General features: G+C 44.2%; 1 protein-coding gene across 1 annotated transcript in view; it reads left to right on the top strand.

The window, feature by feature from the left end:
• The first annotated feature begins 15360 nt into the window (after positions 1-15360).
• LOC143402180 (PRAME family member 5-like) overlaps positions 15361-17201 on the top strand; it is a 38718-nt gene continuing 36877 nt past the window's right edge. Inside the window, exons 1-2 of the mRNA XM_076859600.2 lie at positions 15361-15647; positions 16025-16606. Of these exons, the coding sequence (XP_076715715.2) occupies positions 15361-15647; positions 16025-16606 (869 nt within the window). The remainder of the gene's footprint in view (positions 15648-16024; positions 16607-17201) is intronic.

Below are 17201 nucleotides of genomic sequence, written 5' to 3'. Positions count from 1 at the left end.
ACATACCTTCTTCTATTCACCAAGGTTTCTTCTTCTTTATCCACACACAGGTCCCATGGGGAAGTGACTCTACCCTTCTCCTCCCCTCCTCCTCATAAGTCTACACCCTAGAGATGGCAGTGACAAGTCTCCTCTTGAGACACAAAAGCTAACTTAGATCTTGGCCCAGCACCAAGATTCTCGACCTTCCCATCTCTTTTCCTTCGCAAGTTCACTCTGAGTCTTGGTTCATAGATGGCTCCTTCTTCCTTCAGGAGGGAATTCACGGGCAGGGTAGGCAATAGTCTCTCTAGACTCAGTTGTGTAAGAGCCTCCACTCCCAATATCTGCAGGCTGAACTTGTTGTCCTCATCAGAGCCTTCACTTTGGCAAAGGGAGCCCCTCTCAATGTCTACTGCCCCTTGAATTACATTTAGACTGAACTAAACTTCTTTTTTGGCTCTTCCTCTGTCACAGGCCCTCCCAAAGAAGCCACTCAACATCTCCCCTTTGAGCTTCTATATGGACAGCCCACCTCCCTGCTCAGCTCACCACCCTCTGATTCTCTACTACCCCTTGCTCCTCATCTTTTCTGGACCCTTCTTGGATACACTAGGATTCTTCTTTGGCAACACAGGGATGTTGTTTTGTCAAAGCCAATTCTGCCTCTTCTCTTTCTCCTACTCTATCTTCTGGTGACCTGGTACTTTTACCACCCCCAACATCTTGCCTCCTCCTATGAATTCTCTGCAAAATGGACTGGTCCCTATCAGGTCATTCTTACCACTTGTTTGGTGGCCCACCTTGAGGGCATCCCATATCGAGTTCCTAACCCCCATTTAAAACAGTCCTCTCTGCCCCCTTATACAGTGAGACCCACAGGCCCTCTCAAGCTGCGTCTCTCCAAGGTTGAAACCCCAATCTTCCTTTGGTCTCTGAGGACCATGAGGACACTGCAGAATCATGAGTGCCAACCTTCACTTTTTCATGTTTTTTAAGAGAGAGAGAGAGAGAGAGAGAATCTTTTAATATTTTTTAAAGAGACAGAGAGAGAATTTTTAAAATATTTATTTTTTTTTTTTAGTTTTCGGTGGACACAACATCTTTATTTTATTTTTATGTGGTGCTGAGGATGAAACCCAGAATCCCACGCATGCCAGGTGAGCACGCTACCACTTGAGCCCCATCCCCAGCCCCCCTTTTTAATTTTTGCCCTCCTCCCTCACTCTGCACTCACCTTCCAGTGGTGCCACCACCAGGGATTACCATTCCAGTGTTCAGGAGACTTATAGCAATTTGCTCAAACCATACTAGCTATACAGTGCCAGCTTGATTCTTTAGTTGCTGTGGCTCTGTAGAATCCAAGGGGCCTTGACCTTTTTATGACCAAGAAAGGTGAATTTGTCTGAATCTACAGGAGAAATGCTACTAACATGACAATCAATCTGGTAAGTAAAGAACAAGATAAAACAACTCCAACAAGACCTTGAACATAGGAAAACACAGCTCTCCTCTGCTGAAGGAATACCAATCCCTCACCAAAACTGGGCCACCTGGGACAACATTCCCCCATCACTGAACCTTCATCATTGTCCCAATGATTGAAACATTGCCCCTTCCCAGCAGGAATCAGTTTGAGAAGATTGACCTACATTCCTGTTCCCTATGGAGCCCAACAAAAAACAAAAAAGAGGGAATATAAGGTCCTTGTTTAGCACCTCCATGGCCATCTTAACTGCCAGATGCCATTTCAGGAAAAAACTTCACTTTCCCACCCAAGAGTGTTTCTGAGAAAGGTTCAACACCCCTCATACCAACCCGATCCTTAACCACCAGCATTGGGACCCGCTCAGCTCTGATTTCCTGAGCTTCCCCCATAAAGGACCCAGAACTCAAGGCTGTTTTGCCCTCTCTCCATAGAGAGATGGCCTTTCCTTGTCAAGGTCTGAAAAGTAAACTCCCTTATTTATCTCTGCCTGGTCTCTGTGTTTCACTTCTTACACTTCAATCTCTTCCATTAGGTTGTATTTCTTGAATTGAAAAAGACTAGAAATATGGTTCAGTGATTAACTGTCCCTGGGTTCACCCCTGGTACAAAAGAAAAAAAAAAAGAAAAAAGTGACTTGTGGCTGGGGATATGGCTTAAGCGGTAGTGCGCTCACCTGGCACGCGCCGGGCACTGGGTTGGATGTTCAGCACCACATAAAAATAAAATAAATATGTTATGGTAACAAAAAACTAAAAAACAAATATTAAATATTCTCTCTCTCTCTCTCTCTCTCTCTCTCTCTCTCTCTCTGTTTCTCTCTCTCTCTCTCTCTCTCTTTAAAAAAAGTGACTTGTGTTATCTTCTTTTTCTGAATAAAATTTGGGGGTGGGTGTTTATTTTTTTATTTATTTTATTTTTTTAAAGAGAGAGAGAGAGAGAGAGAGAGAGAGAGAGTTTTTTAATACTTATTTTTTAGTTTCCAGCGGACACAACATCTTTGTTTGTATGTAGTGTTGAGGATCAAACCCGGGCTGCACGCATGCCAGGTGAGCGCGCTACCACTTGAGCCACATCCCCAGCCCAGGGGGTGGGTGTTTAACAGAAAAAGTGATTGTAGTGGACACAGTGGCACACACCTGTAATTCCACCAACTCAGGAGTTGAGGCAGGAGGATTGCAATTTAAGGACAGTTTGGACAAGTTATTGAGACTTTGTCTCATAACAAAAAACATAAAGGACTGGGGATATGCTCAGTGATCAAACAACCCTGCATTCAATTCCCAGTTCCTCAAAAAAAGAGGGGATTGGGAATGTGGTTCGCTGGATGCTCTTTTACTATTGTTATGCTTCAGTTTTGGACACCCAAAAGAACAACAGAGACTGAGATCGATGTAAGCAGCGAATAGGCATTTATTGCAAGCTAGCTGGGTCCTCTGTGCACACAGCAATTGGTAACACTGAGAGGCCCTGAGCCCAGGGTTTGAGCAGTTTTATACACTCTTTGGGGAAGGCAGAGACTTCCCATACATCATAGCATCTCTTAGCAAATCATCCCACACCACGAGAAAATCATAAAACAACTCTAAAACATGATTAGCACATTCAGTGGTGGGAACAAGTTGGGTAGGGGTGATTAGTTACTACAAGAAGGGGATTCCTTTGAACTGATTGCTTTAAGCCATGAGGGGAGTACTGCTGAACTACATGGTTTCCCAACACGTTATCAACCACCATAAACTACTGGGAGGGTCATCTGGCATCCCAGGTATTTTTTCTGTTTCATGCTGATTGGTGGTTGCTAGGGGGTTGCTATGGGTCCTCACCTAGCCTAACTGAGTCAGGGACACCTGGTGCCTCAGATCTCTCCTGTTATTTGTAGATAAACAACTCAGCAGGGTGGGTATGTGCCTAGGAGTGCTCTGTGGGTTTTTCCAAGGACAAGGGTCATGCCCCCTTTATTGGACAGGCTTTGCTCTGAGGTAGAGTCTGGTTTCTCAAAAATGGAGTCACATCAGTTTCTCACTATATCCCCTGTGGCTATGAAATTTACATATTTTCCCCAAAACCTTCTCCCTAACCTTCTCCTCCCTAAACTTCCTTTCCCTGATCTACTCCTTCCTGGTTTCTCCTCCCTAATCTCATTTTCTCTGGAATACCTCTTTATAAACAACCTGTTCCTGCTGATGGGCAGAATCACAGCCTTTGGGACAGGAGTCTCCTGTGTTCCTCCTTTGCTAGCAAAGTAATAAACATTCTTTTTCCTTTTTCTAAAAACTGTGTCCTGTTATTGGATTGACACTGGGGAGACCGACCTTTTACTAACCCTTGTATAGTGCCCCTGGGTTCAATCTTCAATACTAAAAATAAATAAATAATCAGGCAAGCAAGCAGGATGAGCATACCTATCTCTTATCTCTCCGTCATTGGCGATTATTCCTTTTATAGTCCCCATGCTTGCCTTCCTGGCTTTAAAGGGTTTTAAACACTTTCCTACAACCACAAGCATTCCAAACTGTTGCCATGAGTTCCAGACAACTCAAGGAAACCAACTCTGGTTGTGTCCTTGCTGAGGATGTCTAAACTTTTCCATCAAAATGACACCACTCCATGTCAAACTCTGACAAAACAGGGCTGAGGGAGGTGCTAGGAAGAGGGCATCTTGAACTACCCAAGTAGCTAGGATTACAGGGGCAGGTCACCAAACCTGGTACTACACAATATTTTTAATAGGCTGGACTCTTCTGATCTATTTCTTTCCCTGGATTTCACTCCACAGTGGCACACTGTCATGTGTACAAGGTACACATGACAATCGAGCCTCATCTCAGAATTAGAATTTTCCATCTCTTATTTCCAAATGCTCTCAAATACTATATGTGGCTTTTAGCATTGCTTACATTTAAACTGAGCATGGTGGTACCTGTCTATAATCCAGCTATTCAAGAGGCTGAGCAGGAGGATCATCAGGTTGAGGGTAGTCTGGAAAGCTTAGTGAGATCCTGTCTCAAAATAAAATATGGCTGGAAGCCAAATGTGGTGGCAAGTATCTGTAATCCCAGTGGCTTGAGAGGCTGTGGCAGAAGGACAGTAAGTTCAAAGCCCGCCTCAGCGACTTACCATGGCCCTAAGCAGCTTAGTGAGAACCTGCCTCAATAAAAAATAAAAAGAGCTGGGGATGTGGCTCAGTGTTTAAGCACCCCTGAGTTCAATGACCAGTATGAAGAAAGAAGGAGATAAAGAAGGGGGAGGAGAAAGGGTGGCAAAAAGACAATAAGAAGGAGGAGGAAGAGAAGAAGGGAAAGAAAAATAAACTAGCTAAGGGCAAGTGGACAACCCAGACCTGAGGCAGAGTCCACCCACGAGCTGACCATTCCTTCTACTGGGCACAATGAAATCTGGCTCTAGAACCCAGCAGTGAAAAATTGCTTGGGGGAGATGGGACACACTGGAACAAGCCTGTCCCCTAGTGGCTCATAAACAGGTGGCTCTGGCTTCAGATTTCATTTTTCTGTGTTTGGTGCTCACTCTGGAGAGCAGACTTGAAAATTAATTCAAAACTAGATCTCCCCCACCCCAGAAAGTGATTTTCTGTTTGTTTATTTTTGTTATTAGACACAGTGGTGGGGGAGGAAGCACTGTTGGTGCACCTAGGTAGTGTCCTGATGCTTGGAGAGCTTGAACTTGAATGCAATCTGATGTTGGCCTTCAGAGTCTTTTAGGACTCACTTAGGTGCTGGCCCCAAGGCCTTGGTTTTTGTACCTGAGATATGGGGCATCTTGGAGGTCGCTGGGTAGATGAAACTGGAAACTGTATCCTAGTTGCTGTTGAATCTAGCTTTCCTGCTGGGCTTTGCTTTTCCTGGACTAGAGATCCCCTGACTCCTGCTGCAGGCAGAGCCTGGCCTCATGTCCTCTCTAAGAACCAAGGGCCTCAACTCCCCATCTGCCTGCATGGCCAGTCTTGCTACCCTTGTCACTACAGAAATATCCCTGACCCAAGAGAAGCTTTACTCCTCTGTGTAGTGCAAATCATCAGCCTCCAGCCAAGTTGCCCAGGGTGCCAAGCTTCCCTAGGTCACTCAAGTGCAATCCAGTCTTTCCCACCTGGTGCTACTGAGTCCTCTGATAGTGTCCCTATTTCTTGTTAATTCATTCTGTTGGTCCTCTCAAGGGCCTTCTGGAAATGAAAATGACCTCAGGCAATGTTGCAACATTATGCAAGCATGCCAACTGCCTCTTGGCAAGCTTTGCCCTGGGGGCACCTCTCCAGGCCCACCTCCCTCCTCTCCCTAGTTCAAGGTGATGAGTTGCCATTACTCCAGCTAAAACCAGTCTTGTTAGAGGAGCTTAGCAGGCAAGAATCCAGTCTCTATAATCCACTGAGGGTGGAAGCTATAAGCTCTTTGAGAAGTTGGGAAGAAGTGTACATGGGTCAAAGGCATTTGTCCCAATCATGGTTTAGATATGAGGGAGGTGTCCTTTAAAAGCTGCTGTATTAAGAAAGGTTACTCACCCTTTAGGTGGGAAGGATGGAGTCACTGAGAAAGCTCAGATCAGATCACCAAGAAAGCCCAGAGGCCCAGTTAAGTCACCAACCCCCCTCCCCCCCCCCGCCCCCACCCCCCCCATGCCCATGGCGGCAACTTTAGTGTTTAGTAGGGAAAGATTCACAGCCTCTACCTGCCTGGGCAGAGGATTTAGTAGCTTATAGGTGCTTTCTATGGCCCAGCCCCTTGGCGAGATGCCTTGGTCCCCTAAACTTTAGCATGCCTGAAAATCCATCAAGGAAATTGTTCAACAAAGATTCCTGGGTCCCACTCTCACAGGCTCCGTGTAGGAGACCAAGAATTCGCGTCTCCAGCAGCTCCTAGGCGCTGGGATCTGTCAGCATTGATCGCTCCCCAGATGGCACTGCCCTGTCTGCTCCTGGGACCCCACTTCCTTCCAGGTTAGGGGCCATTAGCAAAACGCAACGCAGGAGCCGCCTCATCACAAGCTCTTTTTGTGCGTTGTGATTTCTGGAACAAGTCCTTAGAAGGGCCCTGGATCCCTTGGACTAGGACAGCATGGAAAAAGCTGGAGAAGATGGCACGGTGGGGGAGGGGTTGGAGCAAACCGGGTGGAAAGCCAGGAAGTGCCCTTCTGTCCAGATGGGGAAGCTGTATGTCCTTGCAGGAGGCACAGACTTCCTCAGCTGCCCCAGAAAGCCACCTCTGACTTCAGAATGCCCAGGTCTGCAGGAAGAGCTGGTGGGGAACCCAAGGGCACACCACAGAGAGCACCCCTGGGAGGAAAGCTACCTGCAAGGACTGGCATCTGCTCCCACTGTGCTTTGGGTGTTCCCCTCAAGTCCTTGCTCACTGTGCTCCATTAGAAAAAATTTACATAAAATTTACTTACAATTTTAGGGGCCATTAGCAAAAAGCAAACGTTTAGGAGTCAGAAGTCCTGGTTGCCCTCCCCTTGCCTCCACGAGGTTGGGAGTAACCCATAGGAAATGGTGGAAAGGCTGGGGGCCTTCTCCGAGTCTGTTTCTTCATGGTTGATGGGTCAGTGCTGCACAGGGCTGTTGACGCGGATCAGTGATAGAATATGTGCGCACGGTAGCCCCAGCACACCAGCCGCTGTTAAGTAGCCTCCAGCGGAAAGAAAATGCTTCAAATAATTTAGGCTCCCCCCACCCCCACCATGGAATTCTCTTCCTTCCTGCTTGTTTTTATGGAGCCAAACCTGGCCTTCCTAGACCATCTTCCTGCACAATGTCTTTGGTACAATATTGGCACATCAACGTGATTCTTTAAGTAAATGGATAGAAACTTGAGAATTAAAGGGTTGAAGTCTTTGGTTTCCTATTGTCAACAATTTCCGAGGTGGCATATCCCAGTAAAGCAGCCCCTCTTCTGTATCCTCAGGGGACACTTTAAGACCCCAGTGGATGCTTGAAACCACAGATAGTAGCAACCCCGAGTTCTTTCCTGCACATACATACCCATGAGGAAGTGTGATTCATACATTAGTCACCGAAAGAAAACAACAATAACCAAAAATATAACAAATTATTACAGTATATAAGTATGTAAAAATACACTGTAATAAAAGTTTTTTTAAACTTAAAAAAACAGCTGCTGTATGAATACAAGAGGAGAAATGATCAAATCATGAGAGCTGTAATTTAATCAGTGGATTAAACCATCCAATGGATTAATTAATCATTTTCCAAGCACACTCAAGTATTTTCCAAGTATATTCTGATAATTAGCATTTCTCCCTCATATTTAACAATACAAATAAAATCAGAACAGAACCATGATATTGTCAACCACACATAAAAAACTAACAACTAGACATTGGTTCAAAGGAAATTCTAGAGGCAATAGAATTTATCTCTATTAGATAAATTATACTTTTCTGTATGGGATAGATAGTGATGAACCCAGCCTGATTCCATCTTAAAATTGACAACCATCTCGTCACAAAGCCATGAAAAGTTTATTTCTTTTTTACTATAAATTATTGTAATTTCTAAACTTGTTTGCAATTCCTGCCTGTGCATTGAACCCACCCATGCCTGACCTTCCCTGACCAGATAACCACCATCTCTGAAACCTCAGTGGCACCTCATAAATTCTAATATTGGGATTTAAATTTACTCCCTACTTTGAAATATCATGCCCTGTAGATCATTAACCTAATATCTGCCTTTGTATTATACTTGTCAAAATACTGTTAGCTGTAAGTTCTCAAGACATCCCCTTTGCAACTTTTTGAGCTATAAAACCTTGTTCCTGGAGTGCTGGGGGACTGGTCTTTAGCCTGTGTTGGGAGAGACATCCGCTGATCAGTCTCATCATGTACACAAACACAAGCTTGTTTTAATTTAATTTAATTTAAAATTGGAGTTGGTGGTGTTTTCTTTGCATCAGGGTTCAAAATAGATGCTTAGGGTATATTTTTAGAGGAACTCAATTATTCTTAATTGGAGATGATATATAGGGTTTACTTTATTAAATTCATAGAATTTTTTTTGTTTGTATCTAACTTAAACTACACATTCCTCTTTTCAATGTGCAGAGGCAGATGTGGTAAAGGACTGTGACATCATACCACAAGGGTTGGATAATGGGATTTACTTTGACCCTTTCTCTCCTGAATAGTAGATAATTATCCTTGTGTGATGATTATCCTTGTGTGACAACAACAACAACAACAAATTAAAATAAAATTTTCCACCTAAGTGGGTCGAGCCCAGTAGCTCATCCTGTCTCCTACCTGGAAAGGCCAGAGATGCCTCTTAAAAAGCTGGTGACATCCCTAACTGAAGGTCCTACATAAATTGACCTCTGATTAGTCTGTCATGTGTTCCCAAGCCCAACTACTTTGTGCTTCAGAGAAATGTGGCCCTGTACTACACTCCAGGATGCTTGTGGCCCTTGACAGTTGTCTCAAAGCAACTTATGTAACCTACGAAGGAAGGTGGGTCCATGAGACCAATACTAGGGACAGATAGACCCAGGATTGCATCCAGTGCTGTTTGTTGGAGACTAAAGGACAGAAGCATGTCTCAGGAAACAGTAAGATGCTGGACTTCCACTGGAATGATACCTAGATATTCTCAAAAACAATAATGTGTCTGACACATCAGTGGATATTAAGAAACAGGTCAGGCCAGGCCTGGTGGAGGCACGCCTGTAATCCCAGCATCTGAGGAAGCTGAGGCAGAAGGATGGCAAGTTCAAGGTCAGCCTGGGGACTCAGAAGGATCCTCAGCAACTTAGAAAGATCCTGTCTTAAAATGAAAAAATAAAAAGTAAATGTGGGTAAAACATCCTTGGATTACATCCCCAGTACAAAAGAAATGGCAAAAGAAAAGTAAAGGTCTGGGTATCAGAGACTGGGACAACATGTTTCTGTGATTGTTAACAACTTTGTTGCCTCCAGGACTTGGGATGTGTGTCAGGATCAACTGGTGGGTAAAATGGTGGTTATGACTGAGATGGCTCTGGTCACATCAAGCTGTATCCCTATGCTATGGTTTGGCGCAGTTTCATGTATTAGAAAGCTTCATGTATTAGAAAGATAAACCTAATTGTGGTGATTTTAGGAGGCAGAATCTCCTGGGAGGTCGTTGGGTGTGTGTTAATAGAAAGGAATGGCTCTCCTGGGATGCTTCGTCAGTCCTCCTGAGAGCTGTTTAGAAGCCTGAGCCTGAGCCTGAGCCCCGGGTTGTGCTCTGGCTTCCTCCCACAGGTCAAACCAACAGGGCTGCCTGATTTTGGCCTTGCTCTTTCAGAACTGTGGGATAAATAAATCTGTTTAAAAAAATAAACTGAGCCTGCCTCAGGTATTTTATAACAGTAACAGAAAATGGATTAATGCACATATGACCAGAAAAGGCTCAGGATTTCATTCTTTTGTAAGTAAAATTGTACCTCACGTAGGAATCTCTAAATTGGAAAGAAAATCACTTATTAATATTTTAGCAGCTGTTATAAAAAGTTTGAACACTTTGAATTTTCTACTAGCAGTGCAATCTGAGAGGGATTGGGCCTCAGGAGGACTCCAGAGAAGTGACCTCTTTGACCTGCTGTTCATCAGGAAGTCACTTGTGTCCTAACTAGTAAAAAATGATATTTCTGGTAAAAATCTAAATGTTTTTAAAGAAGAATTTATAGCCTTTTATCAAAGAGCACACCCTACATCACTGACATATTCAGCTGGATAAATCTGGGGTCCCTAGAAGCTTCATCCAGAGGAATTTCACAGTCCAAGGCTACCATTCATCTTATAGGTATGGCCCTTGCCCCCTGGTGCAATGTAGTCTCTCAAGGGTTTTAAATGCTCTATGGCCAGGTACCAAGATGCACACCTATAATCCCAGAAACTTGGGAGGCTGAGGCAGGAGGATCAAAATTTCCAAGACAGCCTGGGTAACATACTGAGATCCTCTCTCATTAAAAAAGAAAAATTGTTGGACACAAAGCCTTTATTTTACTTATTTTTTTATACAAAATTACATATAAGAAGTTGTGAGGGGAAGGGGAAAATAAACAAGGAGGAAAATGAATTACAGTAGATGGGGTAGAGAGAGAAGATGGGAGGGGAGGGGAGGGGAGGGAGGATAGTAGAGGATAGGAAAGGTAGCAGAATACAACAGTTACTAATAGGGCATTAGGTAAAAATGTGGATGTGTAACCGATGTGATTCTGCAATCTGTATTTGGAGTAAAAATGGGAGTTCATAATCCACTTGAATCTATTATATGTAATATGAGATGTCAAGAGCTTTGTAATATTTCGAACAACCAATAAAAAAAAAACAGAAAAAAAAAGAAAAGTTGTTCAGAATGCAGCTCAGTAGTAAAATGCCTCAGGTTCAATCCCCAGTACTAACACACACACACACACACACACACACACACACACACAGAGTCCAGCAGCCATGTGAGTGCCAATGATTGCCATCAAATTTACACAATTCAAGGAAGCCAACACTAACCATGGCTTAGAATATTCCATGACCACAGTGTCCCTGCTGATGCTGCTACTGTGAAAGTCTGCAAATCAAAATGAATTCGTTTGTACCAAAACCTGACAGAAGTGGAGGCCAGGGGATCATGCAGGAGAAGGTCCTTAAGCTTGATAGTTTGATCAAAGGAACTTTCAGGGGGACTTTGCCAAAACTACCATCTTTTACAAAAGAAATGCTTCCAAACCCCTGACTTTCCAAACAAGATCATAAGATTTTATCTCTGGTTCTCAAGAGATTAATAAAACACAGAATGGGACCCACAAATTCCAAGGAACTCCAGAAGAGACTTTTCTTCTGCACTCCAGCTGAGACTATTATGGTTCATTCTCAAGCATATTTTGAAATTGGTGGGCAAATGATACCAAAGATAATTAAAAATTGTGATGGCTTTCATGTGAATGTTCCAGATGAACAGCTGTCAAAGAGCTTTGCACTCTAAGAAGTGCATTTCAAGACAGGTGAAGTGGGCCATGCCTGTAATTCCAGCTTCCCAGGAGGCTGAGGCAGGAGGATGGCAAGATTAAGATGAGACTTGGCAATTTGTCAAGCCTGTTTCAAAATAAAATCAAAATGACTCGGCACATGGCTTAGTGGTAGTGTGCCCCTGGTTCAATGCTCAGTACTGGGGGCAGGTAACATTTTATGCTTCAGATTAGGTTTTATTTGGGGGTGGGGTGGGGCACAAACTGGGGATTAAACTCAGGGGCGTACTTGACCACTGAGCCCTATCCCCAGTCCTATTTTGTATTTTCTTTAGAGACAAGGTCTCACTGAGTTGCTTAGGGTCTTGCTTTTGCTGAGGCTGGCTTTGAATCTTCAGCCTCTGGAGTTTTACCTTGGCTTTAACAAGGTCTCTGTTTACTTGAAAAAAAGGAAAGCTTAGTCATCTTGGATAAAAGTTGAAGTACTATTTCCTATGATATAACTTTCTGTATTAGCTTTCAAAATCTTTCATCACTCTGGCTAAATGATTTATCTTTATAATGATCTAAGACCCTACTTTCACTAAGTGCTTTAAACCTTTTGAGATTGTTGATTAACTTCTCTAGGATCAAATTCTACATTGTCACTTGACCTTGAGCTAACATTGAGATATTATGGAGGGCTCCAGAAATTCTCAAGGAATTTCTAGAAGAGAGACATTAACCCAACTAGCCTAATTTGATATGATGGGAAACCCTCTCAAATAAGACATAATTTTTTCAAGTTATATTTATTTGGCTGTTTATTAATATTTGCTTCAAAATTGCACTAAATTCATTAAAAAAACTAACATGTTGTCAGACATAATTCTGGACACCATATTAAAACAACCAAATCACCTTGTTAATAGCTGATTATAGCAAATTACCAACAGATTTTTAACCATGGCTCTTCTAAGTGTTTATCATATAAGTTACCATTTGGATTTTTTCCTAAAAGTAACTACAATCAGATTCATGAAAAAAAACAAACAAACAACCTTAACAACTATACTTGAACACAGGTTTTGGATTTAGAGGTTTATTTATTTATTTTTGGTGCTATGGATCAAACCCAGGTCCTTGTACATGCTAGGCAAATGCTGAACCTTTTAAAACTTTTAATTTGAAATGGGGTTTGATGGTCTACACTTGTTATCCCATCAACTTAGGAGGCTAAGGCCAGAAGATCTCAAATTCGAGGCCAGTCTCAGCAATTTAGCAAGAACCTGTCCTAAAATAAAAATAATAATAATAATAAAAATTAAATATGCTGGCAGTGTAGCTCAGTGGTACAGTGCCCGTGGGTTCAATCCTCGGTACCAAAACTACATAAATGAATAATTTAATTAATTTAAATGAAATGAGAAGGGCTTGGGATGTAGCCCAGTGGTACAGCTCCCCTAGGTTCCATTTCTAGTGCCAAAGAAAAATAAAAATAAAGTCAGTACCTACATTGTTTTAAAACATTAAAAGGAGACTGAGGCAGGAGGATGGCAAGTTTGAGGCCACCTTCAGCAACTTAGTGAGGAACTAAGCAATTCCCTGAGGACCTGTCTTTAAATTAAAAAAAAAAAATAGAAAGGGCTGGGGATGTGACTCACTGGAAGAGCACCAATAGGTTTAATCCCCAGTACAAAGAGACAAAATGAAGAAGCCTTTCCCTAAGCTTTGAAGACTGACTCCACCCTCCTTGTCCATGCCTCCTCTCTGTGTGGGCCTAGATGTGCTGTACAGTAACTGGATACCTACGTGACTCTTGGCAGTTGGATATCTGGTGGCCATTCTGTTTCCTTCACTGGTAATGCTACTGTCTTCAAAAACCCGTTTTCTCTCTGGAATTTTTTTAAAATTATTTTTTAAATAATTTTGATGGGGCTAAGATTTCCTTTACAATATATTTTGGAGTTTTAGTTTTTCTTAGTTTAGGGATTAAAGGCTTTTCTGACTCACAGGCAGGAACAGGAGGGTCACATATGTGCAAAATTCAGTCCATGGCATGGACGGAGGCATCCCTGACCTTCACTCTCCCTTATTCTGTGCTCATGCATGAAAATCCCACTCAATCAGTTAATCTGGAGAAAGAAAATCCAATCAGGGTTACATGGGTGGAGATTGGGAATGTGATCAGATACTGCTATCTAATTGCATGCTAGTCAAAATGTGGAGTTGTGGGCGTGGTCAGGGAGGTCAATAAAAGCTTCTTCAGAGCCAGAGGAGAAACACAAGAGTCCTGGAGCCCAGGACTCCAACCCTGGCATGCTGAGGATCCCAGTCTGGCCCATCTGCCCAGATCCTGTAAGTCAATCACCGCTTTGAGCACTACCTGGTTCCCGCCTCATCTGTGCGGAGGCAGGAACAATTTTGTATTTGATTTTTACTTATGCATGAATTTAAGACTTAGATTTTTTCTCAGTGTGATTTTAACTTTATGCTGAACATTAGGATTTCCACTTTAATTTATGTTGCTTTCAATTTTCTTTCTTTCTCTCCTTTTGTTCCAGAGATTGAACTCAGAGCACTCAACCACTCAGCCAAATTGCCAGGCCTATTTTTTATTTCATTTAGAGATAGGGTCACATTGAGTTGCTTAGCACCTACTCTTCTGAGGCTGGCCTTGAATCCACTGTGACCCTCCTATCTCAGCTTTCCCAGGTGCTAGAATCACAGGCATTTGCAAAAGGCCCACATCTTCTTCTGTATTTTTTTTTTGTTTTTAGTTGAGAGGGACACAACACATTTATGAATCTATCTATGTATTTGGTGGTGCTGGGGAATAAAGCCAGGGCCTTGTGCATGTGAGGCAAGCACTCTACACACTGAGTTATATACCCAGTGCATTATTTATTTATTTTTATATGCTGCTGAGAATCAAACTCAGGGCCTCACACATGCTAGGTGACCGCTTCACTACTGAGTTCCAGCCAAAGCCGCTTTAATATTATTTAACCAAAGAGAATGATTGGAATTCTATATCATTCTAATTATTGGAATTCTGTTATTTGACATTTAAGATATTTACTTTGTGTGCCCTTAAAATGAAACTTTATTGCCAGGTGAGATGGCATGTGCCTGTAATCCAATCTTCTCAGGAGGCTGAGAAGGCAGGAGGATTGGTGTTCAAAGCCAGCCTCAGCAACAGTGAGGCCCTAAGCAACTCAGTGAGGCCCTGTATCTAACTAAAATACAAAATATGGCTGGAGATGTGGCTCAGTGGTTGAGTGCTCTGAGTTTAATACCCAGTCCCAGTCCCCAAAATTATACCTTATGGCCTATGTGGTTTTGTAATTTTATTGTTTAAACAAATTACACAAAAGCTTAAAACTATTTCATGCAACACTTCACAAACTCTGTTCTGATCTATTTGTTCTCTTCAACTCCCCCCTAAGGTGGCAGAATCTCTCATAGGTAACAGATATCCATGAGACTCTGTTGTAATTTCCAAATATTTTATAATATGAACATGTGCTATTATAATTGCTCATTTAATGATTTTAAAATTAAAACTAATGTCACCCGGGCTGGGATTGTGGCTCAGCAGTACAGTGCTTGCCTAGCACATGCGGGACCTGGGTTCAATTCTCAGCACCACATTAAAAAAAAAAAAAAAAGGCATTGTGTTGTGTCCATCTATGGAAAAAAAAAAAAAAAAACAACTAATGTCATCCATGTGAGGACATGTCCTTCGTGAGCCATAGCAGTTGCTGAAACTGAGGAGCCTACCACTGCATTAGGTTACATGACACTCCAACTCCCTATGTATTAGGACAAAATAATAAATAATCAAAGACTTTTCCCCCATGAGGGTGATGAGAGCTTTTAGACTCCCTATACCCCCTTCCCAGTGGCTGGCCTTTTCCCTGGACAATTTTCCAGGATCCTTCTTCTTTCAGACTCCCCAGGATGAGCATCCAGTCCCCACCCATGCTGCTGGAGCTGGCAGGGCGCAGCCTGCTGAGTGACAAGTCCAGGGCCATCTTGGATCTGGAGGACATGCCCATAGAGCTCTTCCCACCACTCTTTGTGGAGGCCTTCAGCAGGGGACACACTGAGGTCCTAAAGAAAATGGTGCAGGCCTGGCCCTTCACCTGCCTGCCCCTGGGGGCCCTGATGAAGAAGCCACAGCTGGAGATGATCCGAATGGCACTGGATGGGCTAGACATGCTGCTTGCCCAGCAGGATCGCCCGAGGTGAGGGGGACCCAGGTGGCCTGGAAGGGAACACCCTGGGGGTCCAAGGAAGTGACTGATGGATCCAGGGAGAGTGGATGTTGAAGGGTGGACCAAGGGCTTCCTCCTCTGCCAGCAAGGAGGGGTGGAGAGGACTTGGCCATGCTAAGCCCCATCTGGGAGGGGCTTCTGGATGTGGAGGTGCTTGTGGCAACTGTGGTGACCCATGAATTAGACTGAACCTGCTTCTAACTCAGCTGGTACACGTGGGGGCCAGGCACAATTGGAGGGAAGTGGGTGGAGAAAAGTGAGACAGAAGGAAGAGGTGGAGCAGGGAGCAGCAGCTGAGAGGTGAAGGAAGGGGCTTCAGGTCTGAGACTCTGCTTTCATCCCCGCAGGAGGTGGAAACTGCAGGTGCTGGATTTGCGAAATGTTTGCCACAACTTCTGGAGGACGTGGTCTGGAGCCATGGTGGATGCCCACTCATCAGAGGCCATGAAGAAGAATCGAAAATTGAAACATGTTCCAGCAATGGCAGCTAAGCCACCCTTGAAGGTAGTCATAGACTTGTGCCTCACAGAAAGGCCCCTGGACAAATTCCAGACCCACCTGTTCCTGTGGTTCACACAGAGAAGGGACATGGTACACCTGTGTTGCAAGAGGCTGAAGATCTTTGGGAAACCCACTCGCCACACCAGGAAGGTCCTGAGACTGCTGCAGCTGGACTCTGTCCAGAAGGTGGAAGTGCACTGCACCTGGGCAACCTCAACCTTGGCTGCTTATGCTCCTTTCTTGGGCCAGATGAGGAACCTGAGGAAGCTGCTTGTCTCCCAGGTCTGCATGCCTGCCCACACCTCCCCAGAGGAGCAGGAGCAGCTGCTCGCCCAGCTCACCTCGCAGTTCCTCAGGTTGGACTGCCTGCGGAAGTTCTGTGTGGATGCTGTCCTCCTCCTAAAGGGCCACCTGGAGCAGGTGCTGGGGTGAGTAAGGGGGGTGAGCCTCCTCTGCAGACCAATATCAGTAAATATAAAAGGACACCTACTGTGTGCCAGCCACTGACACTCTAATGGTGAACAAGGCACTGGAAGGTAAATACCCCATCATCTGTTCCTGTTGTATCCTGAAGCTCTATCTCCTAACCTGTGTTAGAGCAAAGGGCTAAACCAGGGCCCATGGTCTGGGAAGCATAACTCTGCTTGGGAGCCAGTTGGGGGGGGGGGGCAGAAACTAGTGAGCGTGGGTGAGGGTCCTTTTCTGGGCGGCCTATCCAGCGAAGGTGGTGGGAGACGGTGTAGAGGAGAAGGCGCTGGAGGAGGGAAGCCCCCACACCTGCACCTTGCAACAGGGAAGCTCTGTGCTCTCCGGTGGGGAGCAGAGGAGCTGCTTCTAATGGTCCCCCGGGGAAGACTGCTCTGAGCCTCAGATGGTGATTCTGGGGTTGAGGTTGAGGAGCAGGGATGGAGGGTACAGAGTGTGAGCCTTGCAGGTGGACAACCCCTGTGGGTTTTCTTCGTCTTGCCTGGGTTTATCCTTTGTAGATGACTCCCCCTGATCTCCTGTGGACAGAGCTGTGCC

This window comes from Callospermophilus lateralis, chromosome 6 (genome assembly GCF_048772815.1).
Source record: "Callospermophilus lateralis isolate mCalLat2 chromosome 6, mCalLat2.hap1, whole genome shotgun sequence".
NCBI classification, from domain to species: domain Eukaryota; kingdom Metazoa; phylum Chordata; class Mammalia; order Rodentia; family Sciuridae; genus Callospermophilus; species Callospermophilus lateralis.
Note: the sequence above shows the minus strand (reverse complement) of the source record. Positions and strands in the feature narration are given on the sequence as shown.